Genomic DNA, 25,634 nt, shown 5'->3' with positions numbered 1-25,634 from the left:
ACAGGGTCCCAACTCCCCCTGGAGGGCCCCAGGCGCCCTGGAGAGCAACAGCCACCCCTGCCCGGGGTCCCAGGCACCCTGGAGGGTCCCAGCCCCCACCCTCCTGCCCAGGCCCATAACATACCTTTGGCAGCAGTAGCAGGGCACTCTGAGCCATGGCGGCAAGACCCGGTGCGGCACACGGGGAACACATGCTGGACCCAGCTGGGTCCTGGGGCCTTTCTGCTGCTGAGCTGGGCCCTTGGTGGCAGGACCTGCTGCCCTCAGGGCCCCTCCGCTGCCAGGCGGGCTGGCCCTTGGTGGCAGGACCTCGTGTGGCGTGCGGGGATTGCATGCCATGCCCAGCTGGGTCCTGCTGGCCCTGGGGTCCCTCTGCCACCTGATCAGACCAGCCCATGGTGGCACGACCCAGCACAGCGCATGGTCCTTGCGTGCCAGGCCCAGCAACCCTCAGGGCTCCTGTACCACCTGGCCTGGCTGGGCCCAGGGCTGTCAGGACCTGGCTGGCATGGTGCGCGGTCACCACACGCTGCGCCAGGTTCCATCGCCCTGGGCCCAGCCTGGCCAGGCGGCACAGGGGCCTAAAGGGTGGCAGGACCTGGCTGGGCAGGGATCTGACAGGAGGAGGGGCTGGGCAGGGATTGGGGGGCTGGGGGAATGGGCGGGGCTGGCAGGGGTTCCCTCCAGGGGACTCCTCCATGGTCCCCTATAGGGCACATAAAGGGTACATACAGACATTACACTTAGATCAGTTTAAGTGAACATAGACCAATCTAAACCTGCAACTATGCAGAAGTTAAATGTACATATAAAACTGTCTAAAAATGACACAAATGATCTGAAATAGACCTTGTTCAAGGACCACGCTCTTGAGATCAATTCAGGTTAGACTGATGTATCAAGTTTGGGTATTGTTCCAAAAGTATTAAAACTAACACAGCTCCTCAAGTGGGTGAAGTTACTCATGTGCACAAGTATTTGCAAGACAAAGTTTTCAAGACTGGTTCTTCTTTGTAAATAAAAACAAGACAAATACTATCCATCTAATAGTGCAAAGATATATGTAAAGAGGTAATGTATCTAGTTGAAGTAGTCATGGCTGATTACAACACTATTATGCACCCTCAATAAGAAAAGCGTAAAAGCCTGGTAATTAAAAGAACTATATGTTATGACCAGGGATCCTGGTTTTCTCTGATAAAAAAAAAACCTTCGAATTCTCCAATTAAACCCCCCTGCAAATTCTCTGACAAAACCCACAAAATCCTTGATTAAAATGAAACACCACACATACACACACACACACGTTATCAATTGAACACAATCTATTTACAATTTTCAAGCAATCTGGAAGCCTACCAGTGCCTCAATCACTATAATAAAATGCATCTTACTCCTCACCTGTATAACCCCTGCAGCCCTGCTTAGTGCCTCTCGTTCCCCACCCAAACCCCTTGTCTCCCCCAGTCCTGCTGGAGGGGACCCCCAGCTGCCAGGGCTATGCGGCCAGGGGCCTGGCTCTACAGGCCCCTGTCTTATGCAGCAGCACCCAAGACCCAACTGCTGCCCTCTCCCCTCCCCCACAGGTGGCTCAGCTGGAGCTAAGCCCATGGTGGGGCAAGGACCAGTTCCCCACTGCTGCATCCCAGGACAGTGCAGGGCTGTCCTGAGCAAGCACAGGCAACTCCACATGGGCTGCAAGCGGCTGCAACACGGGGCGCTGGCCACAGGGCAGTGGAGGGGCCGCTTTTCCCCCACGCTCAGCATCAGCTTGTTTTCTGCTGGTAAGCAGGGGGTCAGGGCTGAATGCAGCCCCTTGCCTGTACTGCAGGGCTGAGGGGGCACTGGGAGTGAGTGGGTGCAGGAGCCAGCAGGAGCATGGGGCCTGTATCGGTGTCCCAGAGTCAGCACTGGCAGGGCCCAGAGCAGGGTGGCAGGAGTACAGGGTCCTGGTTGGCAAAGGATCTATGGAGCTGAGCCAGCTCCCCCCTCCCCCTGCTAGGCATGGGCTTCTGGTTGTGGGGGTGGGGCTGGGTGGGCCCTGCCGTTGCAAGAGCCTGCCGGGGCTTCCCCTGGATCCTACTGCCCCTGGCTCCTATCATCTTTGACAGGAACCAGGGACAGAGTAATAGTAAATTTTCTAAATTTTTTTTAGGGGCCCCGTGGGCCAGATAGCATGGCCTAGTGGGCCAAATCCGGCCCGCAGGCTGTATTTTGCCCACCCCTGCGGTATATGTACACACCCCAATACATACACATTATAGATGCATAGTTTATTATACACTTATATCTACTACTTTATTTAAAAATATATTTTTGCATGCTACATATTAAAATATGTTATCTTAATTTTTCCTCATTGTTTACATGTATTGGCTTGTTATTTTAAGGCTGGCCATAAGAAAGGTATTAGGGTGCTGATAATACTTTAAAACAAACACAAAAATTAACTGAATCGCTTTACCAACCCCTCCTGCCAAAAATCCTCTTATTTTGACTCTGCAAACATCATCTTCTTTGACTGTTATTATTGTTATACAGGTGCTTTGCAGCCCTGAAGCTGAAGGAGGAAAAAAATGCCCTTTTTGTTTCTGACACAGTCTGAAAAAAATATTCCTCCTTTTTGTTTATACTAGAAAGTTGTGCCAATCTCTTCCCCTGAAGGGCATTATGCTGACCAGAAAAAAAAATGCTCCTTCAAGCTGTGGTAGATCAGTGTATAAAAGAGCACGGGCCCCACATGAAAGACCAAATCCCTTTAGCTAGCAATATCTATAAGATTTCACATGTACAATGTACCTTGTCATGTAAAGGGATAAAGGGAGGCAGGCTTGTGATCTGACCTCAGCTCCCCTACAACTCAAAGCCGTTAATAGCTGAGGATTTTCAATATGGAGATGGAGGATCCCTATTGAACACAATCACAGAGAACCAAATTACTGCTCAAAGTTATTACAATGCTTATTTTTTTATTCTTCTGTCTCCTTTCTGTAGCTAATCAAACAGAATTCCCCTGGATGGTTGGTTTAGGAATCACAGCTGATCAGCTAAATCAGGACTGTAATGCTGCCGCTCCAAACTTGGCATCTGCTCTGGCTGCTGCGCCAAGAGTATAACTTTTAACATATGTTAGTAGGTTGCTCCAAAAGGTTGTTCTATAAATCAGAGATTATCACTTTTCTAACATAGGTCAATGTCTCTTGCACTGTAGTTGAGTATACCTTGATGCTCAGAGGGACAGGCTCACCTGCTAATTAGTATAATTTAAATGTACTGAATAATATGCTCAGAGGAAGTCACCTGACTTTTCAATGGTCAAACAGGAGTGGGAATTCTGTCTGGGTTAGCATCAAGTTTTGGAAACATCTAAAGTACATAGTTTCTTTTCTCCAAAGCAGTTTTAAAAGACTACTGTAGTGACTGACTGGCGCAAGTGGGATTCTGATAGTGCTTTGTGATTCAGCTCTTGCACTTGCTGACATGACCTGTGACTGTCAATCATCCAGCAAGGGACCATGCCATGTGATATGGCCACTATAGGTCTGGGCCTTACTCTGAGACAGATTTCTGGGCCAGAAAGTGCCTGGGAGAACTTAGCATCTGTAGAAGGTCTGACGAAGTCATCTTCATTTTAAGCAGTTCAAGTAAATTCAAAAGTGGATTAGCACTAATAGTCAAATCCTATTCAAATACACTTCTTTGGGAATAGAGTTGCAGCGCATTAGGGAAGCTAAATGAGTTTACTGTGCTAGGGAGCATTATGTGGAGAGGGATTCAATTCCAGAAACAGAAGATGGGTAGCCAGACAGATGGAAGGGGTTATGTGTTTCGTTCCCACTTTGCACATTCACCTTTCTATCTTCCAAGAAGACATTTGACTAATAGCATGTGCAGACGAATACATGGCTTATATCAGGGGTGGACAAGTATTTGGGCCCATGGGCCATACAGGGAGTTTTGGTGAGCTGTTGCAGGTTGCAGTCAGCACCCCCTAGGCCCCAGCCCTGCACTGTCATCACCCCAAGATCCTGGCCCTAGGCCCAGATGCAGCTCCCCATCTGCCAGCAGCCCCATCCCATCCACCTGCCCACAGGTTTCCTCCATGGAAACCCTGGGAGTGCTGGGCTGTGACAGCAAGGCCCTAGTCTGCTCCCCACAAGCTGCTGGTCACGGAACTCATGCCCACCGCAGGGCTCTGCAGGCAGCTGATCACGGCTCTGCCTCAGCTCCAGCCCCACATTGTCACTGCCTCGCAATCCTGCCCTCACTTGCCCATCCCGCTCCCAAACACTGCTCCCTGCCCACCTCAGGCTCCATCCCAGCCACCTGGCCATGCACCCTGCAATGGATACAATATGGATGGGTTGGGGTGCCCAGGCAGTGGGCCCAGGTCTGGCAACAGCAGCTGCCAGAAGAAGTCATTGCCACTGCCGCTGGAGCTGCCAGGAAGTGAGTCCAGCTGTTGTACCGCCTTAAGCCTGCTGTGGGCCTGAGGGCATTGAGAGTGGCCACATGCACCACAGCCCAGACTGCCCCCTGTGTAGATGGGAGCAGGGTAGGTGGGACCAAGGGATCCACCATGGGCCAGACAAAAATCCCTCAGTGGCCCAGATCCGACTTGCAGGCCATATTTTGCTCACCCCTGGCTTGTACTCTCCAAAAACCACAGAAAAAAGAAGACACCAATAAGTCAATAGTATATCAACTCCTCACTGAATGTTCTGTCACCTAGCCTATTTCAGGGTAAGTAGCCAGTTGTAAAATTACTATCTGGTTAACAAAGCATATGGACTGACAGAGGACCAAAAGAAGAGCATAAGTTGGCCAGTTAGCTCAACCAGTTGGAACAGTGCTTATAACCCCAAGGCCATGGGTTTGCTCCACACCCTGTTCACAGGCATAAGTCTCTGATTGCTGTTGGCCAGGGATCCAAGAGGCTGGAGTAACAGGGTGCTGACAGAAATGACAGTTTGTCATGTGATTGGGCACCTGTAGTGCTTTATAGTCATGCCCTGACAGAAATGCATGTCTGCAGAACGCTTTAAAAATGCCTGATCATATGGCAATCTGAATTCTCACTGTCCTTAACTTCTGTCAGTGTGCACCGGGAGCAGGGCTGGGCTGATGTAGCGCCATCTTCAGAATGGGAGGGGGAGAAGGCAGGGCAGGGAGTCCCATCCGGGGTTTGCCCAGTCTGCGCTAGAGGGTTGGTAAATCCCTGATCAAATTCCCTCCATTCCCTTCCCCTGTCCCATTCTTAGGACAATGCTGGAGCTGGGAGGGGGAAGGCAGGGCTGGGGGAGACTGCAGGCTCACAGCTGCTCCAAACTGCAGCTTGATCCCACAGTCTCCCAGACTCGATAGCAAATGTCTGCTGGGTCCAGGGGATCGCTGTAACTCATGGCACTTCCTGCAAAGCACCACAAGTTACAGTGGGGAGCGCACATCTTTCAGCACCCACAGATACTGTCAACTCCGTCACATCCACACAGTTTCTGCTGTCTCCTCCTCCTCCTCTTCTCCTTGTCTGCCCACTTCATTAGACTACAACAGTGGAGAAGCACACCAACTCTGCACAAGAGTTCTGTTATTTTTACTACAGCGTGTTTTCATACAGAAGGGACAAGTGAACCACAATTTTCATTACCTGTTACTACTTCTACAGAAACAGAAGTCTCACTTCCTCAGTCAGAACTCCCTGGTTAAATGAACTGCTGCTTTCTAGCAGAACTGATTCAGCACAGCCAGAGACACAGAATAACAATAGCAAGAGATCACCAAGTGACCTGTAGGCCACATACTGTGTGAAATGGGAGCTGAATTCAGCTGTGGATACCAAAATCACTGACTTACAAGTCTTCAAATCAACTACAAGTCTCCCAGTACTGCTCAATATCTGCAGGAATTTGGGGAAATGCAGTAATACCTCTTCCTTTCTAGCAGACCTTAAACTCCCTTCCATAATTACTGGGGGCAACAAAATGTTGCACACACTTATAATGGTATGTGCTAAAAAGGTGCAGTCCCTGTTGTGTCAGTTTCATCATATTCACTTATAAAACAGGTTCGCTTGCACATCTTAGGTAATATATGTAAAAATACCTAACCAAAGAATAAATACAACATCTGCACAATTAAATAATAGCTCCTGTGCTCTTTATCATGTTACATCTCATTTGCACAATATATACTGGCTACTGACTCCAGGGATGCAAAACTGGGGGGCAGAGGGGACAAACAGGAAAGCAAGAGAAAAAGGAACAAAAATATTCCACACTGCTGTATCCATTATTCTCACCTGTGGTCAACCGCACAGGTACACAATTTGAAGCTTAGCAGTCAACACAGACCACCATGAAACAAAACACACACCTGCATGTAAGATCAGCTGGTTAATCTTTACATATATCCTAAATGTTTTCCACTCTAGCCCCTCCATTCTCTGCTTAGATAGATGAACAGATTCAATAAATTTTGATATGAAAGAATTGGGAAATACCATTTTGGGTGTATCACCCAAAATATTAAGGCCAGCTTTACATGCACAGTGATATTTTAACCTACAAAACAATCCTGTACCACAGCAGATTAAAAAAGGCGCTCCTTTATTTGTTTCTATTAGAAATCTGTTTCCCAAAAAGGAATTGGTTATGAAGTCATACATAATTCAAATTCCCAAATTTTGTAACATTTCTACCGTATTTACTTTTAAACAAGAGATCAAAACATACATGTTTTTCTCAAGACAGATTTCTGGAAGTACTGTTTTTATATTTTCAAATTGTTTCCTCTGTACTTTTCAAACTTTTTTTCTCAGGCAACAATGAATTGTGTTTACAAATATGTTTCCTCTCCGCCTGAATTCTGCTTTACTGGATATCCAGAATACGTATATTCCAAAACAGGAAGTTTACCCGAGGCAGGGAATGTAAATTCCATGAGTATTCCGTAATTATGTGTCACTGGAAATTTTTAGTGGAGTGTAAGTGACATCACTAACAGAGCATCAACAGGAAGAACAGGAAGTGTTTTATGTTTTTGCAGTGTTTGGTGTGATAAAGACAATAAAAAATACCTATTAGCGTCCGTTACAGTCCTGCTGTCTCCCTTCTCAGTAATTTAAGCACATTTTTCTTAAAAGACACGTGCACTCACCATTGTCTGAGAATTGCTTTACACTTGTGTTACTGAATCAGTCATATACCCATCTTATTCTATCATATGGCTCTAATAGCAAACTACTTTGGGGCCTGGAGACTAAATAGGTTTGAGTAAATACATATGATCTGTAAAAAGTGTAGCTATTCAGATTAGTTTCCACAGGGACAGTCTTTTAAAGTCAGTATAAATATTAAGGAAACTGAGCACAGGATATTCCAGAGAGTAGCAGTGATTTTCCAAAATCTTGGAAAAATGTTAACACCTAATGATAGTGACTGGAATAGATATCCCGATTGTCAGTATTTTTATTAAAGGAAGAATTTGGCCACCATAAACATGATGACTATATGCAAGGGCAAACTGTGGTAATATTTCCATGCAACACATTTAATATTAGGCAGGAATGGCAAAATGGCCATAAGGATTGGGGAGGAAATGGAAGAGGAAAGCCATTGTCTTCACAAAGCACCCAAGGAAGCATCATTACTGTGGTTGCCCCTGATTATTTAGGGGGGAGGCAGAGAAGTACAGAAGCTAATTGAATAGCACATTCCCCTTTGATGTAGACAGGGCTTAGGAGTTAAAACTTGTTCCAAGCAGCACTGAATTCTACCACCCCAGGAACTTCAGCTGTTCATGCAGAGACTGCCAGCAAATGACAGTATGGAAGCCATGAGGTTGAGGTTGCTAAGAACATCTATGCAGAAATACTACACCTTAACTGGCATCACAGGACATATGCTCTTCTCATGAAGCCTCTTGTTTAAGGAGGCTCATGCCTAGTCTGCAGTGGCAACAATGTGCTTAATGACATGGGTAAAAGAAAATCCTCCTCCTTCCTTTTTTGAATGAGTGTTAGAAACGTGGCAAAGAGGACCACATATTTTGTGTTTCACCTGTAAACAATAAGGAAAAGAATAGATTAAGTTACCTGTGAAAAATACCACCCATACAAGGGCAGCCATTTTAAGCCATCTTTCAAAACATATCGTACATGTCCAAGAGCATTCTGTCTGATTGCCAACATGTCTGCAATGATCCAGTCAACTGCAAAGACAAAAGCCCAAACAGTTTAATTACATTAAGTCTCAACTTACTCAGAGAAAACAAATGCATCTGAAATAGTAACTGTGATTCTCACAAGAAGAATTTATCCAGCACTACAAAGTTACATCACAGACAACTTATAATCACATTGATTCTATTCTAGCATTTATTTTAAAAAGAGATTTTAAATTCACACATCTCTATATTGGATACTAGTTCAAGTTGTACAAGGCACTACACCATATTAAAATTCTTAAAAAGGTCTGTTGAACTTTTTGTTTCTTTGCTGTTGAAGTTCTGCACCAAAAATGTTACTTGAAGCATGCTTACCTGATACAGAATGTAACGTGCATATATATATACACATGTAAGTGCACAAATCAAGTCCTATTTGAAACTTTGCTTCTATATCTATTTCCCTCACAGCAACTTCTTACATAACCAAGAATGTCATCAAGTGTCTGCTTTCCTCAATCTCATTTAAATATGTTAACTATTACAGAGCCAGGCATTTTAAAAGGGGTTCTGCTTGGCTTCCGGTTTTCCTTGAACAATTAAGAGTTCAATTTGTGGTAACTAGGCATTTAATTTTACAATTTATGACAAAAAGGCCTACCAGTTGCATTGAATATATTAGAAAAACATTTCACCTTATTTTCTTTACTATATATATGTTCTTCCTCTGATCCTGTAATTTCTCCTATTTAATACCCCTACTTAAACCTTCATGATTTCTCCATTCCCTATCCCAACAGTCTTGGCATTCAGTTTTCCATTCTTTATGATTCTTAGGAGATATATTGTTGAACGATTTCAGAAGGACTTTTACTATTTTAGATCAACTCCAAACTTCGAAGAATTTAATCAGATGTTTTAAAAAGAGATGTAGGGTATGCTGATATGGCCAACTCCAAATGAACTAATTAGCCAGAACAGAGAGCCAAATTAACACAGCATTACTGCATCCTGGACCTAAGTTGGCACAAAAAGAAAGGTGGCAGATCAGAATGTATTTGGGTAAAGATAAAAGGTGAAAGATACAGCACCAGCACAGCGGTGAGGACTGATTATAGAACACCAAGTCAGAAAGAAGAGATGGATAAGGAACTCTTCAAGGAGGTGACAAAATTATTCAAGAGTTGAGATGGTACTGATAGAAGATTTCAGTTTTCTGGGTAACTGCTGGAAGAATCATACAGCCAAACATAAAATGTTGAGCATGTTCCTAACTTGTGTAAAGAACAATTTTCTGTTCCAGAAATCTCAGGATACAACTAAGTGATTATCTATCTTGGATCTTGTGTAAGGTGTAAGATGTAACGGTGGTGGGAAACTTGGGAAGAAATGATCACAACATGAAAGAAATTATGATCCTGACACTGGGAAAGCAATGAGGTCAGCAGAAATAAGACCCTGCACTTAAAAAACATGGATTTTAGCTGACATAAGATGCTAGTAGGCATGGTGCAAGACAGACTGAAAGATAAAGGTGCCCAGAAGGGCTAGAAGCTTCTAAGGAACACAATATTAGAAGCCCAACAAGATGCTCCAACACAACGGAAGCACAAGAATAACAAGGGACCAATGTAGTTGTGTAAGTAGCTTCTAGGATGCCTCAAATGTAAAAGGAAAGTATAGAGGCAATGCAGTGGAAAGATGGGCAGCTCACCAAGGAAGCAAAAAAAAAAAAAAAAAAAAAAAAAAAAAAAAAAATTAAAATGGCAGGAGGTTTTTAGCTGAGTCCCACAGGAATTTGTCCTGGGACCAGTGTTATTCAGTATTTATTAAAGATTTTGATATTGGAATAGATAGCTTCTTGAACAAATCTACAGAAGACAAAACTAGGAAGGAATGTGAACAAGTGGAGGCCAGGAATGCAACTCAGAAGGCTCTTGACAGATTGGAAAGTTGGGCTGGAACCAAAAGGATAAAGTTCAATGCTGACAAAAATAAGGTGCTGCATCTCAGGAAAAATAATCAAAAGCACAAATAAATGATGGGTGACAACCTGTCTGGATGGCAGCTCTATGGCAAAGGATCTAGAAGCCTTAACATATCACAGACTCCATATGAGTCTGCAGTGCGAAGCAGATGCACAAAAGCTGAACATGATTTTGGGATGCATCAATAGAAATACAAGGTGCATGGCACAAGAGGTGATAGTGCCTCTTTACTTGGCACTGATTAAACCTCATCTAGAGTACTGTGTACAGTACAGGGCTCCATATTTAAAAAAAAAAGACACGGAGAAGTTAGAGAGGGTGAGAGGCTGGGCAACAAGAATGAGAAAGGGCTTGGAAGGCAAGGAGAGAGGTTGAAGGACATAGGTGTGTTCAGCTTACAGAAAAGGCACTTAAGACCGATCAGGAATCAGGGCAATTCACCCCCTGAGGCTATAGGAGAACAGGCATTGCCTGCAGTAAGCCTGGATCAGTGTCCCAGGCCTTCTAGTCATAGTAGGGCAATCAGAGCAAGCAATGTCGTAAGTCCTCAGGCAACAACCCCACCTGCTCCAGACTTTAAAAGTTAGTCCCATCCTGCAGTCCTCTGTTTGGGCAAAGACTAAGATACTTGGCTCCTGCCCCCGTGTGCTTCCTGGCTTTCTCTTACCAGATCTCTGGTTTTGACTCCTGGCTCCTGATTTCAGTTTGGCTCCTGACATATCCTAACTCGTGATTTTGTTCCTCATTCCAGGTCTCATGTCTGGCATATCCCAACTCTCCGGGAACCCAGTTCCTGGACTTGGCCCATCTGTCAGGTAGCCACCCCTGACCAGCCATGCCCCAAACCCTAACACAGAAAGCAGAACACGGAGCAATGGTTTGAAAGTGCAGGACAGTAGGTTTAGACTGAATATCAGGAAAAATGTCTTCACTATTGAAACAGTGGAGGTAGTGGAATAGATTGATAAAACTTTGCTAAAGTGCACTGACTGAGGCAAGCATTATCTCTAAACTAAACTAAACCTTAATTCTTGGAGAGAATTATAGGTACCTGCCATTAAAAGAAAAGCAGACATAAAGGGAAGTAACTTAGCTGAGTTCAGTTCAGCCACCATATAATGAACAGCAATTTAGGGAAATCAGGAAGTGTTGCAGCACAAGCCAGCTCTCTTGCCTGCTTTAGGGTTAAAGAGTTAACGCTGGAGTGGGACACGCATGTGCCCCAGCACTGCATGCAGGGCAGTTTTACTTCGTTGCAGCATTGCCACAACTTCAAGCTGTGCACCCCACTTGAGAACCAGTGATTTTAGGGTCTAAAGTATCTGATTTACATATTATAGACTGTACATAAAGGAGCAAATTCCACAACAAATGCCTTCAATACATAGCAACTTTATGTCGTGCTGAACACAACCATATGCAAAGACACTGCAGAATCAGCTTCAGACATACAAAAGAAATTGTGTGTTGATTCTGATGTGTGGCCTATATTTAACTTGCTTCACTTTAGCCAATGATACAATATTTCTTGCAAGACATCTGAGTAATAAGAAAGTGATTATAAAAATGCACACGTTCTAACAGAAATTTATAAGCTGACCTTGAAAACAACTTATCTCAAATCAGAATCAAACACATTTGTATAAGCAATAGAATGAGAATCTTAATATCTTTCTCTACTCATAGTAAGGAGCTGAAAAATATGAATGCTTCCTTCCAATGGCCATTTCCAAATAGCTTGTTTCAAAGAAGATTCTTAAAGAGATGCATAGTACTACCAAAATTAAGATAAAATAAATAAACCATCATCTTCTCTCCAAACTCACAACTGTAGAAGTAGTGAAATTATTTACTTTAAACAGCAGCTATAATCTAAGTTGTTGTCTATCTTTCTGTAAGGGGAAGTGTACAAAATGAGATACAAACCTGTACACTGATGATTTGATATATATACCATATTTTCTTTATTTTTTGGCAAATCTCCATATATTATTACCTGAAAAAAAATAAAATATTACTTTATGTTAATATTGAGTTAAATTAGCTCCACTAACTGAAGTAAACTCAGATTCATTAAGACTCACTGTCAGGGCCTGTGGCCAGTCAGGCTAAGCCCTTGAGCTTCTACACCTGACCTTGATCCCTGGCTAATGCTACTGCCCCAGTTCCCTGTAACTGGACCGGCTGCCGAGAGCACTGCTCAGCCTCAAGGAGCAGGCATTCCTTGACAAGAAACTCAGTGTGCTCTGGCAAGTCTTGCTGTCTCTGGGTCTCCTAGATCCTGACTCGGCTCTGGCTTTCCCTGACTCTGCTCTTGGATCCTCCCTGAAACCTAGTGGCTGGCTCTCCGATTCTCCTGGCTTCTGACCTTAGCCTGTACCTGGACTATGTCTCTTGGGTCTCCCCTCTGCTGATCCAGACCCCAACTTGATGCCCTGGTTATCTGCACCCCCACCAGCTAACCTCCTCATTGCCATTCAGTGGCCAATCTGCAGGCCTGGCTGCCTACGTCCCGCCTGAACTCTGCATTCATCGTATTCATTAATGAAGAAAACTTTGTTATTCGAGACTCTTGTACATAAAGATCTATCTGCATAAGTCCATATGATCATCATTTGAGACCACTAGACCAGCTAGTCTGAGCTCTTGCATCTCAAGGCCATCAAGTTTAACCAGCTTACCAGTGAATTGAGCCACTTTCTTCCAGAAAGATAACCTCTCTTGATTTGAAAACATCAAGAAATGGAAAATCTACCACACTCTGTACTTAGCTGTTCCATTAGTTAATAACACTCAGAGAGAAAAAGTGTGCCTTGTTTCCAATTTGAATTTGGCTTTGGTTTCCAGCTTTTTATGCCTTTCTCTCTCAGATTAAAAGAGCAATTTTAGTAGTCTGTACTTTCTCCCCATGAAGGTATTTATATGCTGGAATCAGGTCACTGCTCATGACTTGTCCACATGGGGATACCAGAGAATGCTGATCCAAGGTCAAGTAAAATAAGTCAAATTAAGGCTATTCAAATTCTAAATAAAAACATCTACATGAGTTTAAATCCACTTTAAATTCACATCTACAGTAACTGTGAGTTATTTTTCCTGAGTTCCCCATATCTGCATTTAAAGTCACTGTTTTCCAGGATACAGTCTTTCATTATGTAGCCACAGGCTGCATTCCTTGTTCCTAAATACATACATCTTTTTCTTTGACTGTATTAAAACACACAGTTGTTTGAAATGGGCCAATTTACCAAACAAGCTGGATTCATCTGTATGCTGACCCTGTCCTTGTCATTACTTAACACTTTGCCAATGCTTGTGTCATCTGCCAGTGACCACTTCTAGACCACTGATGAAAATACTGAATACTATTGATACTAATCTGATTGCTGATATGTGGCCGGGCAGCATGGAGAGCAGCATCCAACTGGCAAGTCTGTTTGTGGAGGAAAGGGCAAGGTGGGGGCGGGGGGCAGATCAAGGCACCCGTGGTGAGGGAGGGAGTGGGGCAGGGGCAGGCACTGCCCATCTGGGGTGAGGCACGGGACAGAACCTTGGCTTGTCTGGAGGCCACGAGGGGTTGTGGCTCCTGCCACTGCATGTACCCCGGGAGGGCATGGGCGGGGGGGACATGTGCCCCCGGATCTGTGTGCAGATTGAGGGTGGGCTGCTGCTGCGGGCTGGAGCTGAGACATCTTTGGGTTCTTCCTGGCAGGGGGGCTGGGCCAGGGGTGCGCTCAGGACAGGCAGCGGCAGTGCTGCTATGGGGGAGCTATGGCAAATTCTGAGGTGGCTGCAGCCCCCCTCGTAACTCCCTACCCAGTACCACCACCACCTGCCCTGAGCACAGTCTGGCACAGTCCCCTGGCCCAGCCTGCAGCAGCACCCCGTGCTTGCCCTACATACAGATCCAGGGGCACATGCCCCCATGCTCTCCAGGGGTGCATGCAGCAGTGGGAGCCATCCCCTTCCCTGTGCCCCTCAGACAAGGTGCTCGTAGCTCCGTCCCACACCCCGCCCTGGCTGTGCACTGCCTGCACCAGCCCCACTCCCTCCCTCACTGCAGGAGCCTCTTTCTGTCCCCTCCAGCCAGATGCTTGTTCTCCACATTGCCAGGCTGCACTCCTGGCCACCTGCTGCTGTGCTGTGGCTGCGCATGTGCACAGGGCATTTATTGGTGACATTAGCAACCAAAAAAGGCTGACTGCTGATACTGTCAATTTTCCTTGTATTGGTGCTGATCCAATATAGGACCTATGTATTGGTGCACCTCTAATAATAATCCCTGAGCTACTGCCTCTATGATTTTTGTTAGCTACTCAAAAATCCATTCAGTGCATTTTTATTTATAATGTGTAGAGCTATTACTTTTTAAAAGCAGAATCCTGGTGTTGCACTAAAGCAAAAAGCTTACAAAAGTATATTATACCCATGCAGGTCTCTCTATCAGCTAAATTTTATCTCAAAATTAAATCATAAAACAAAGTGGACTGGCAGGGGGTTAGACTAGATGACCCCTTAGGCCTATTTTTCTATTATTTTGTCTTAGATTAACCAGTCTGCAGTAACTGACTTGCCCTACTCTAATACTGACACTACACTAGCACTCTTTCAGCTTCTGAAATTTTCCTGATACTTCAAAATTTGTCACAAAGTTAACGCTGGCAGGCTACTGATTTCCTCAGACAACTCATTTAGCCTCAAGTGCAAGTTATCTGGGTATCCCAATGTTTACATATGGTTATCTGCAGCAGATGTTGAGATCAAATCAGTCAGCAGACAACTATGGCAAAAGTAATTTGCCTCCCTGAAGAAATACATGTAAGGATACACAACAGCAAAAAATTACCTTAAAAAAAGTGTTTGTCTGGCACATGGCTCAGTATCTGGTAATATGGAGTACCACCAGAGCCTAAGTATGGCTTTTAAAGGGCTTTAGTGCCATACTTGTAAATTATCTGGTAGTTAACTAGTATACAGTACACAAGGGCTTACTGCCTAGCACAACTTTTAGGGTGTGTTTGTGAAACCCTTGAGAAAAAGACAAAAAAATACAAAAAAGAGGATCAGAGAGCAGGTAAAGGTCAGGTGTAGTGCTATCAACAGAGGGCTTAAGGACAATATATGATGTCCCCCTTCTGCACTGATTTATTTTAACATAGTACAGGTAACCCTTGCCATTCGCAGGGTATATGTTCTCGTAGCCCCCATGAATGGCGAAATCTGCGAATCTGGCAGCTGGGGGGGCATAGCTCCAGCAGTTGTGGTGGGAGCCCAGTGGTGGCAGCAGGAGCCCGCCAGCAGCAAGCATGGAGCTCCCAAGGAACTCCTGTAAATGCATAAAGTGCATTTAAAATGCAGGTTTGGCATTTGCAAACATCTGAAACTGCGAATGCCGATCCCATGAATAGCTATGGTTTCCTGTACATTTTTTATGGTTTCTACTTCATTTCTCATATTGAGTATTACATTGGCTTACAAAAAAAAATGTTAACAAACTGGCAGGGCATAAATTCTAACACTTCCAAATTCAGAGCCACAGCAATGCCCTTTGTGAAGGGCTCCCAGTGCAATTTGTGGAACACAAGACAAAATACATATTCAGAACAACAACAATATTTTATGGCTGGCCCTTGTCTTGTGAATGGCTTCCCCAAGTTAGCCCCTGGTATGCAACTCCTGTTATTGTCAACTCCACTTTAAATCCCAGGCTTTTGCTGGTCCTGGACATATGACATGTTATCAGAGTTAGACCACAATATTTAGCAGCAAAGCTGCAATTTGCCCTAGAGCTCAAAGTTATAGGAATTCCACTCAAATCTTCCTAGTCTATTTTAGGAAGATAACCACTGTCTTTTCATTTTTATATTTCTAGAACAATGTTATACCTGAGGTGCTCAAAGCTACTTTCTTCACATCCCTGGGTCACTGGCTCTATCTTCCACTTACTGGCAGAAAGACTACTTCAGAAAAAAGAAAAGAAAAAACAGCCTACATCCATACCTTTGAAAAAAATGCTTAAAAAGTTTCAGTGCTTCTTCTCTTTGAAAAATAAACTTACACTAAGGCCACTGACAGAGGTGCAGCTAAAGGCATGATGAGATCTGATTTGCGATTCCAACAGTTGCACTGCCTGTCATGCATGAGTTTGGGATAAGACCCCAATCACACTCTACTTGCCAGTACAGGGGGAGCCCAAAAGTTCATCCCAAATATGCTTCAGCTGATTGTCGGCTGGCTCCTGACACCCAGTGGGTAAGCCCCTGGAGCCAGACAACAATCAGCTGATCACTGGCTAGACTGGGACTGAACTGGGGCCCACTGGAGCCTCAATGTGGTTCATTCTGCCACATGTTCATTTTAAGGCACATTAGAAACAAGCCACAAAAATATTACACATAACTTCTTATTTTTTCTGAAATAATTTTGTGGCTGGTTTCACTTTTTGTTATGTCACTAACTGCCTAAACATATGTCCAGGTTATATTTTAAAATGCAATTAACCAGTTAATTGTCAACAGTTTTAATGTCTACTAGAGGGCCATAGACAGACATGGCACTGAAAGTGTTTACTTATGACTAATACATTAGGGAGACTATTTAAAAACCTTGAGTACCGGGGTAGTGTTCCCCTAAAATAGCACCCATGGTTATCTGCCAGATTCAAAAATGAATCTGCATTATTTATTTCTACAGGGTTGGATCTAATGAAGCAACCTCACAGTGCTTTTCCTAAGTAGGTTTTATTGCATAGCAAGAACTCCATGTCCATAACTTACTATTCATGGAAGCTGCACAGAAAACAAAACTAAATCAAAAGCTTTTCTCTGAAACTGACCAAAATGAAACAGAAAAACAAAACTAAACAATAAAACCCTCAAAACCTGTTTTCCTCAAAAGCCGGTTATAATATACAGTTATATCCACTGAAAACATGGGTTTTTTTTTTAAATTTCTAACTAAACTTAGATGGGTAAAAATTTATGTTCCGTTTGATCTGAAAGACAGCCATTCAGCAATGTTTTATTGAATTTAATTCATAAATGAAAGAAACAGTACTCAGGTACTGTTAGTCTGAGGAACAGAATTGTTTAACAGGATAATAATACAAAGACATTCAATTCTAGGTCACTAGTCTCCATCTGTCCCACTTCAGTAATGACCAAAAGGTTGTTACCATTTGAACAGCTGTTTGTTGGCCTTGATGAACTAACCATAAGATATTCGTCAGCTGGGAACTGCACCGAATGTTCAGGACTGAAGCTACATCGTAAAAACCATTATCATGCTTATTAACCTTGTTGGCAAAAACCTGATGGCAGAGAAACTGCATGGATACCTTCTTACTCTCCGTTTAAGTTAGGGGTCACTGCAGGGCACAGCAGAGAAGCCTGCACTGCTGTCACCAATGCTTTGTGGATTAATTGTTTTCAGTACTATCGACCTGGAGTGTTTCTGACCACTAGAGGCAAGACTAGTGGAGACTGAGTTTTCAATCTATGTGTATCATACCCTTTTCTTTGGCAAGCTTACTTGGGAAATATCACCAAATTTCTTACATGGGTTCTACAAAGTACATTATAAAATCCCCCTACAAATTAGCCTAATATGTTCCACAGAAGAAAGCAGAACTGTAATTTCTCACCCATTAAAGTAGCAATTACCTAGGAGACAACTAGATACAGATGGTTATAGGCTAGGATTGATGAAACAATGTTCCAAGTCAAAGCCTGAAAAATCCACTTGTTTATTACTAGCAGGGGAAGATTTTCTCAGCAATTATTTTTAATTTTTAGCAAACTGAAACTTTAATGGAAACTTTATCTAATTTTTATGATTGCAAAGTGAAACGAGTATAAACAATGCCTTGTTGGTCTTTAAGGTCTGCTGCTCTGGCATGCTTGCTTTGATGCCTTAGGGCGCCTTTAGACGACCATGGTCGTGCAGTAAATGTTTGCAGCACCACAAACCGCTCTGTCCGGTGTTTGTGCTGCAAGGGTGCGCTGCCCAATCATGCGCTGATGGGCTTTTTTTCCGTGGCTTTTTTTGATCCCTGGATATCCAGGGGTCACAAAAAACATGGGGAAAAAACCAAAACAGTGCAACGCATGCTCAGCCAGCACAAGCTGCTGAAAAGCAGAGCTGGGCCACGCTGTGGCTGCCGGCCAGGTTCCGTGTGGCAGAATCACCATGGCTGCAGCCCCATGGGGCCCTCCACCCAGGGCACCCTGCTGCATGCCAAAGCACATGTGGCACAGGTGCTCCCTGGGGACAAGTAGCAGCAGCACAAGGTGCGCTGCTGCTACTTGTCCCCAGGGAAACAAACATCCTTCCACATCTAGACATGCCCTTAAGAGTCCAAATGTGGTGGTCCTGTCAGTTTTTATCACAGAGTCACCAACCCAAACAGGCAGCAGGTAATCCCACAAGAGTCAAGTTAATTGCATTCTCTTGGTGAAGAAAGCTAAGAGCAGCACTAGAAACAGGCACCAAAATGATTCAGATACTGAGAGCATGAAAGGTTTAAAATATTAGGAGATGCTGCTTTTGCAGCAACCAGAAAAGGTGCAGTAGGTTATAATATTCTACATTCCCTCCAAGCTGCTCAAAAGGCATCAAGAGTTCATTCTTCTCACCCCGTCTAGCTGTTGGGGAGGGAAGCTGGGAAGATAATGTCTTCTTATTTACCAGGCAGCTAGCAGTCAGAAAGTGTAACTAACCAAGCTGTTTCTGTCCTAGGCGTTATAATACAGGAAAGCAACTCTCCATCCTCATATGAGTCTACAATATTAATCTTTAACTAATATGTGCAGTCCTCCCTAACTACTAAATACTTAGCTAAAATGTCTAATACATACACTAATGGGATCCAACCTTTTTAAGTAGAAGATCACTTTTTGAATTAAAAACAACCCAAGATCTACCATATGCCAGCCCCACAGGTCAGTCTGTGGGGGGGAATGTGGGGGCAGATCAAGGTGGGGGGAGACAAAAATATTTTGGGGTGCCCCCCCTCCCACAAGCAGGAAAGTCTGTGAGGAAGGGGCAGGTGGAGGGGAAAGGGCTGTGGAGGCGGGGCAGGGCAGATCAAGGCCCCAGCGTTGAGGAAGGGAATGGGGCACAGGCAGGGGTAGGAGAGTGGGCCCCAGCCAGGCCAGTAGTGGGACAAGGGAAGCCCAGGAGACCCATGCCCCTGGGCCTCCATTTGTCCCCCATCCCCTGCTCCTGGCTCTGCCCTGCTCCCTCCCTCACTGCTGGGGCCTCAATCTGCCCCACCCCCCATGGTGCTGAGGGAGGGAGTGGGGCTGGGGCACGCCCCGCACATCCAGGGTGAGGTGCAGGACGGACCCATGACTGACTTGTCCGGGGGAAACAGGGAGCAGGCAGCCCAGGAGGACATGGGGAAGGGGTGCCCCTGGATCTCCAGGTGGGGTGAGCCAGGGCCAGGGCCAGGATCTTCCTGACGGGGTGCCAGGGCGGGGAGCAGCAGCACTGGGAGCAAGGCTATGGCCACCCAAAAATTCACTGTAGCCCCCCTCAACCCCACCTCCCAGTGCCGCCGCTGCTCCTGCCCCCCTTGCCAGGACATGGGGGCTGTGTACCCGGGATACGTGTGCAGGGGAAGGCGGACTGCTGCTGCGGGCTGGGAGGCTGCACCGGGCTCTTCCTGGCAGGGGCTATTTTGTGCTGTGCTCGGGGTGGGCGGTGGCAGCACTGGGAACGCAGCCTGGCCCAACACCCTCGCTAGGAAGAGCCCAGCACTGCCTCAGCCCCTGCCTGCCCTGCGTGCAGATCCGGGGGCACATGCTCCCCATACTCGCCTGGGTTGCATGGCTCTCCCTCCCCTGAGACAGTCACAGCTCAGACCTGTGTCCTACCCCGGCTTTGCAGGGCCTGCTTCTGCCCCAGCCCCACTCCCCCCCTCCCTCAGCAATGCTGCAGCCACCTGCGTTATCCCGTTTGGGGAGGGAGAAGCATGTGCCCCCCCAGTATGTGCACAGGGTGGAGGCGGCTGCCATTGCAGGCTGGGTTTTGCACCTCAAGCCCTGCTGCAGCTGGCCCAGGAGAGGCTTGACACCACATGCATCCCACCACTGGGCTGAGCCTCATCTCCCGCCCACCCGCTGCAGGATGCACGTGGTGTTGGGCCATTCCCGGACCAGCTGCAGCAGGGCTTGGGGGCACAAAGCCCACTGTGCCCAGCTGCCTCTGCCATGCAAAGATGTGGGGGGCAAGTGCCTCCCCAGGGCCTCTGCCAGGGTGCTCTCAGCAGTAAGAGCCCTCCCCAGCACTTCTGGATGAGCAGTCCGGGCTTGATCCTCCCACCACCTGCCAAGTGGGGCCCCACTCAACTTACCCCTGCTCCTGCTGCACTTTGTCCTGCACCACAGGGGCCTCAATCTGGTCCCCACCACCTCCCTCCCCCGCTGACTGACCTGCTGGGCTGGGGGAGCGCGCGCTCAGCCCTCCTAGCCTCAGATCAATTGTAAGAGGCTCCGTGATCGACCAGTTGACTGTGATCAACCAGTTGGTGGACACTGGGATAGGATAAGAAAACATATTCTTATGAGGAACTGATGTGTGTGGAGAATAGGGAAGGGGAGCAAACTGAAGACATCATAGAAAGAGATATAAAGTTTCAAAAGTAGAGTTCAGCGTGATAAAACCAGGAAAAAAATATCGGAAGAGTAATGTTGCAAGCATTAAACAGACAATATGCAAAATGCAGTTTTGTGACTTTAAATTGCAAACATGTGATCAAGAGCTGGCAGTACAAATAGATTTTTATGCTCTTAGCCACTTAGTTTGTCTCAAAGCTTAGCTCAATCTATTCCAGTGATTCTCAACTAAGGTATCATGGCAACCTTGGATGATGCTGCTGCTTCTTCCTGTTGAGAGTGTTGCAGCACCAGGCTCCTGTACAAGGAAATGAGTGTTCTCCTCCCCATCTGGCATAGCATGCCTACCCCAGCATCCCACAGACAAGTGGCACCTGTGACTGCTCTTCTGGAGACTCTCACTGATGCCCTTCCCTCATGCTCCAGCAGCCCCTGTGCAGGCTGCCCCTACATGGAGAAGCAGCTTCTCCTTCAGGCAGACATGGGATCATGAGACAACGTTTCATCCCTCCCATCCTTCCTTGCTCCTAGGAGAGGCCATGGAGGAAGGTGGCTCAGGTTGCTGTACTTGCCCATTCATGCGTATTCTGAGAATAGGGAGAGGGGTGAGAGAAAGAGTGGGGCACAGAGGGGTAAGTCCTGCCCCTGCCATCCAATCTTGGCAACAGCTAGATTCTAGCTCAGGGATTCTTAGCTAGGGTGCTGAAAAATTCACAAAAGTTATGAAGGAGGCTGTGAGGCTAAAAAACCCTATTAAGAATTCCTGTTCTATTCAATACAGCTATTGCTGCATATCAAGTAGCCCATCTACCTTTTTGGCACCATCAAACACCAATTCAATCTAGTTACAAATAAAGAATAAGGACACTAAGGGATAAAAAAAGAAATCCCAGGATGTCTACTTTATGCACCTAAGTGTAATCATATAAGTAGTATCAGGGAGTGGGTCCTATATTCTGGCTCATTTAAATAGCCTTTCACCTTGCATGGATAAACAGCAGTGGGATAGCTTCAGCCCCATTGGGAGCAGGGGCCAGAAATTAAGGCCCCTTCTCTTCCAGGACAACGTCCATCCCATTGATCCAACCCTAGACTGCTCTTTTTCTGGTTGGTCAGATGACCAACTTCAGTGACAGGATTAGAAGATGATCTGGGCAATCATGAGGAGTAGCAGTTATGGTATTTTGCTGGCAAGAGGGAAAACATATTCTCCGGTCAAAAAGCCCCTTGATCATGAGGGCTCCCACTACATGGTAAGTATCTGAACTAGTGGTCTATTGGGCTCAAAAACGTTATGTGCACCTTCTTCCAGTTTTAAACAGTTGATAGTCATGTTTTTCCTCCTACTACACTTGTGGGGGTCTTACACTGTTACTTGTCTAGCTGGATGATCCTTGTCCAACCAGTGAGCACATACTGCCAAATGGTATTCATGTTGCTACATTTAGACACTTTGCTGCAAGTGATGTGCGTAAAAGGTGATATAGGATTCATTTCTAATGATTACAGCAGGGTTACACAGCTCAAATACTAATCAGCACCACTTACATGTTCAAATGGAGAGCCACAAAAATCACTGCATGGTCTCGACTCACAAAGTCACCATACAGTCTTGACTGCTCACTGGATTACAGTATAAGGTTATTTTATTTAGGCAAAAGTTTAAAGACTACATAAAGAGACTGTACATGAGAAACCCATATAGGGAAAAAAAAAAGTGGAAGAAAATAGGTCTCTTAGCTGTGTCCTAGGCACAGGGGCTCAGTGAACAGATGCACAGCTCAACTGCTAAATGATAAAAGAAGCCACATTTATGCCTATGAGGGGAACCCCACCATGGGGGTAAATTGGGTGCAGTTAGTCTCCTTCCCCTACAATCAAAGAACCCAGAGTACCGACTTTTGCCTCTCTGCTTCTATTTCACCACCAAGCATTTTATAATCAGGCCCCTATTACAGGAGCAAGTGTAATGATGCAATCAAAACTACAGAAGATTCAACCACACAAGAGAAGAAGAGAAAAATGGAAGTCTGTTAACAGTATCAGGTTAACCCTGCTCCATCTAGAAAGACAGAGATGCAGAAACCAGTCAGCATTAGTCAGAACAGCAACATACAAGATGAAATGTTTCCTAAATCAGTCAGCCAAATTTAACCATTCACATTCTTAACCTGCATGCAGGACCTAATGGAGGTATACTGTCCCACTAGGAAAAATGCCTTACTGGACTTGGTATTGGCTATGGGGGATGACCTGGTAGGGGTGCTGCAGATTCATGGTCACCTTGGGGACAGTGACCATCAATCAATCAAATTCACCATATGACGTAGAGTAGGCAAGATAACTAGTAGGGTGGAAGTGCTTGACTTTAGGAAGGCTAACTTCAGTGTGCTTAGGAGTCTGCTCAATGCTGCACCGCAGGATAAGATTATTGGTGAGATGGGAGTCCAGGAAAAGTGGTCATTCTTAAAGGAAGAAATGCTTTGGGTGCAGAGGGAGATTATCCCAGTATGAGGGAAATGGGGGAAAAGGAGCCAAAAAACTTCCTTGGCTAAATAAGGGAAATCCAGGGGAGCCCAAGGGCAAAAAAGAAGGCATGTAGGTAGTAGAAGCAGGGGGAAGCTACCAAGGAGGAGCATACCTACTTGGCCTGCACTTGCAGGGAGGCAGTTAGAAAAGCCAAAGCAACTACAGAGCTGAGGCTGGCAACACAAATTAAAGACAACAAAAAGTCTTTTTTTTAGGTATGTAGGGAGTAAAAGGAAGACGCAGAGCAGCACAGGACCCCTACTGAACAAGAAGGAGCTATTAGTGACAGAGAGGGGGGACAAGGCTGAGCTGTTCAGTGAGCTTTTTGCCTTAGTGTTCCTGGACAAGGCTCAAAATAAATCTCCTAATGGGTTGTTAGATGGGGATCAGAGGGACATCAGCCTACCAAACTGTCGATACTGACTTAGTGCAGAGCCACTTGGATGGACTGAATGTGTTTCAAGTCAAGAGGAATGCATAAGCTGCATCTGAGAGTCCTGAAGGAATTGGCCGGTGTCATAGCAGAACCACTGGCAGGGCTCTTTCAGTGCTCGTGGCACTCGGGTCAGGTTCTGGAGGACTGGAAAAGGGCCAATGTGGTCCCAGTTTTCAAGAAGGGGAGGAAGGAGGATCTGAGTAATTATAGGCCAGTGAGTCTCACCTCCATCCTTGGAAAGGTCTTTGAAAAGATTATGAAGGATCATATTTGTGGGAGTCCAGTGGGAAAAATAATGCAGCAAAGAAACCAGCAAGGATTTGTAGCAGGTAGATCATGCCTGACCAATCTGGTTTCGTTTTATGACAGGGTCACAAAACGTAGATGCAGGAGTGGAGGTGGATGTCATTTTCTTGGATTTTAGCAAGGCCTTTGATACAGTATCTAATCTCATTCTCATAAATAAATGAAGAGGCTGTGACACAGATGTTTACACGATCTGGTGGGTGGCAAATAAGCTTAGTAGTCGCACCCTAAAAGTGGTAGTAGACAGGTCGGTATCAGCCTGGAAGGATGCGTGTAGTGGGGCCCTGCAGGGTTTGGTTCTTGGACCTGTACTCTTCAATATCTTCATCAGTGACTTGGATGTGTGTGTGAAGTGTACTCTGTTCAAGTTTGCAGATGATACTAAATCGTGGGGTGAAGTGCACACTCTGGAGGGCAGGGAACAATTGCAGGCAGACCTGAACAGGTTAGAAGAGTGGGCAGTACTCAATAGGATGTAGTACAACAAGGACAAGTGCAGAGTGCTGCACCTAGGGTGCAAAAATATCCAGCACACCTACTGGCTGGGAAGTGACCCTCTCAGCAGCACAGAAGCAGAAAGAGATCTTGAAGTCATAGCGGACTCCAAGATGAACATGAGTCGTCAGTGTGACGAAATCATCAGCAAAGCTAACCGCATGCATCAGCCAATGCATGACAAATAGATCCAAGGAGGCAATACTTCCCCTCTATGCAGCATTTGTCAGACCACCGTGGGAGTACTGCATCCAGTTTTGGGTGCCGTACTTCAAGAAGGACGCTGATAGACTCAAGAGGATCCAGAGGAGGGTCACTTGTACGGTTAGGGTTTACAGGACAAACCTTATGAGGAGAGACTGAGGGACCTGGACCTCTTCAGCCTCCACAAGAGAAGGCTGAGAGGTGACCTTGTGGCTGCCTACAAATTCATTAGAGGGACTCAGCAAGGGTTCGGAGATGCTCTGTTCACCACGGTGCCTCTTGGGGTAACAAGGAACAATGATTACAAACTATCAGAGAGCAGATTTAGGCTAGACATCAGGAAAAACTTCTTCACGGTAAGGGTGGCCAAAATTTGGAATGGGCTTCCAAAGGAGGTGGTGCTCTCCCCTACCTTGGGGGTCTCTAAGAGAAGGCTGGATAGACATCTGGCTGGGGTCATCTGTCCCTAGCACTCTTTCCTGCATAGGCAGGGGTTCAGACTCAATGATCTGTTGAGTTCCCTTCCAACCCTAGCATCTATGAATCTCTGAATATAAAAGCAAACCCATGAGCCTATTGTTTCTGGCCATACTCTTCCCACAATGCTAAATCCTCTCTGCATCATCCTTTCCTGATCTTACATTTCAATGTAGATTATGAGCTCTCTGGGGTAAGGGCCCCTTTGTTATCTGTTTAATTAAATCCCTCTAAAACATAAGAATGAGAAGCAGGTTAAAGACTGAGAAAATAAAGGAAGAAAAGTTAAACCATAATTCCAGAGATACACACAATACAAGATATTGTCTTTTCCTGCAGACTATACATGAAGGTGGTTGGTTTCAAGTGCTGCCTGACCAGCTGCTTTCTTATATATACCAAGATAAAAGATCTGTTTCT

At 45.4% G+C, this 25,634-nt stretch overlaps 1 protein-coding gene across 1 annotated transcript in view; it reads right to left on the bottom strand.

Annotated features, from left to right (window-relative positions):
• The window catches only part of AGPAT5 (1-acylglycerol-3-phosphate O-acyltransferase 5), a 101,397-nt gene that overhangs the window by 62,080 nt on the left and 13,683 nt on the right, over positions 1 to 25,634 (bottom strand). Inside the window, exons 2-3 of the mRNA XM_019537503.1 lie at positions 12,078 to 12,147; positions 8,093 to 8,208 (exon numbers count right to left, since the gene is read on the bottom strand). Of these exons, the coding sequence (XP_019393048.1) occupies positions 8,093 to 8,208; positions 12,078 to 12,147 (186 nt within the window). The remainder of the gene's footprint in view (positions 1 to 8,092; positions 8,209 to 12,077; positions 12,148 to 25,634) is intronic.

This window comes from Crocodylus porosus, unplaced genomic scaffold (genome assembly GCF_001723895.1).
Source record: "Crocodylus porosus isolate Cpor-Errol unplaced genomic scaffold, CroPor_comp1, whole genome shotgun sequence".
NCBI lineage: Eukaryota > Metazoa > Chordata > Crocodylia > Crocodylidae > Crocodylus > Crocodylus porosus.
Note: the sequence above shows the minus strand (reverse complement) of the source record. Positions and strands in the feature narration are given on the sequence as shown.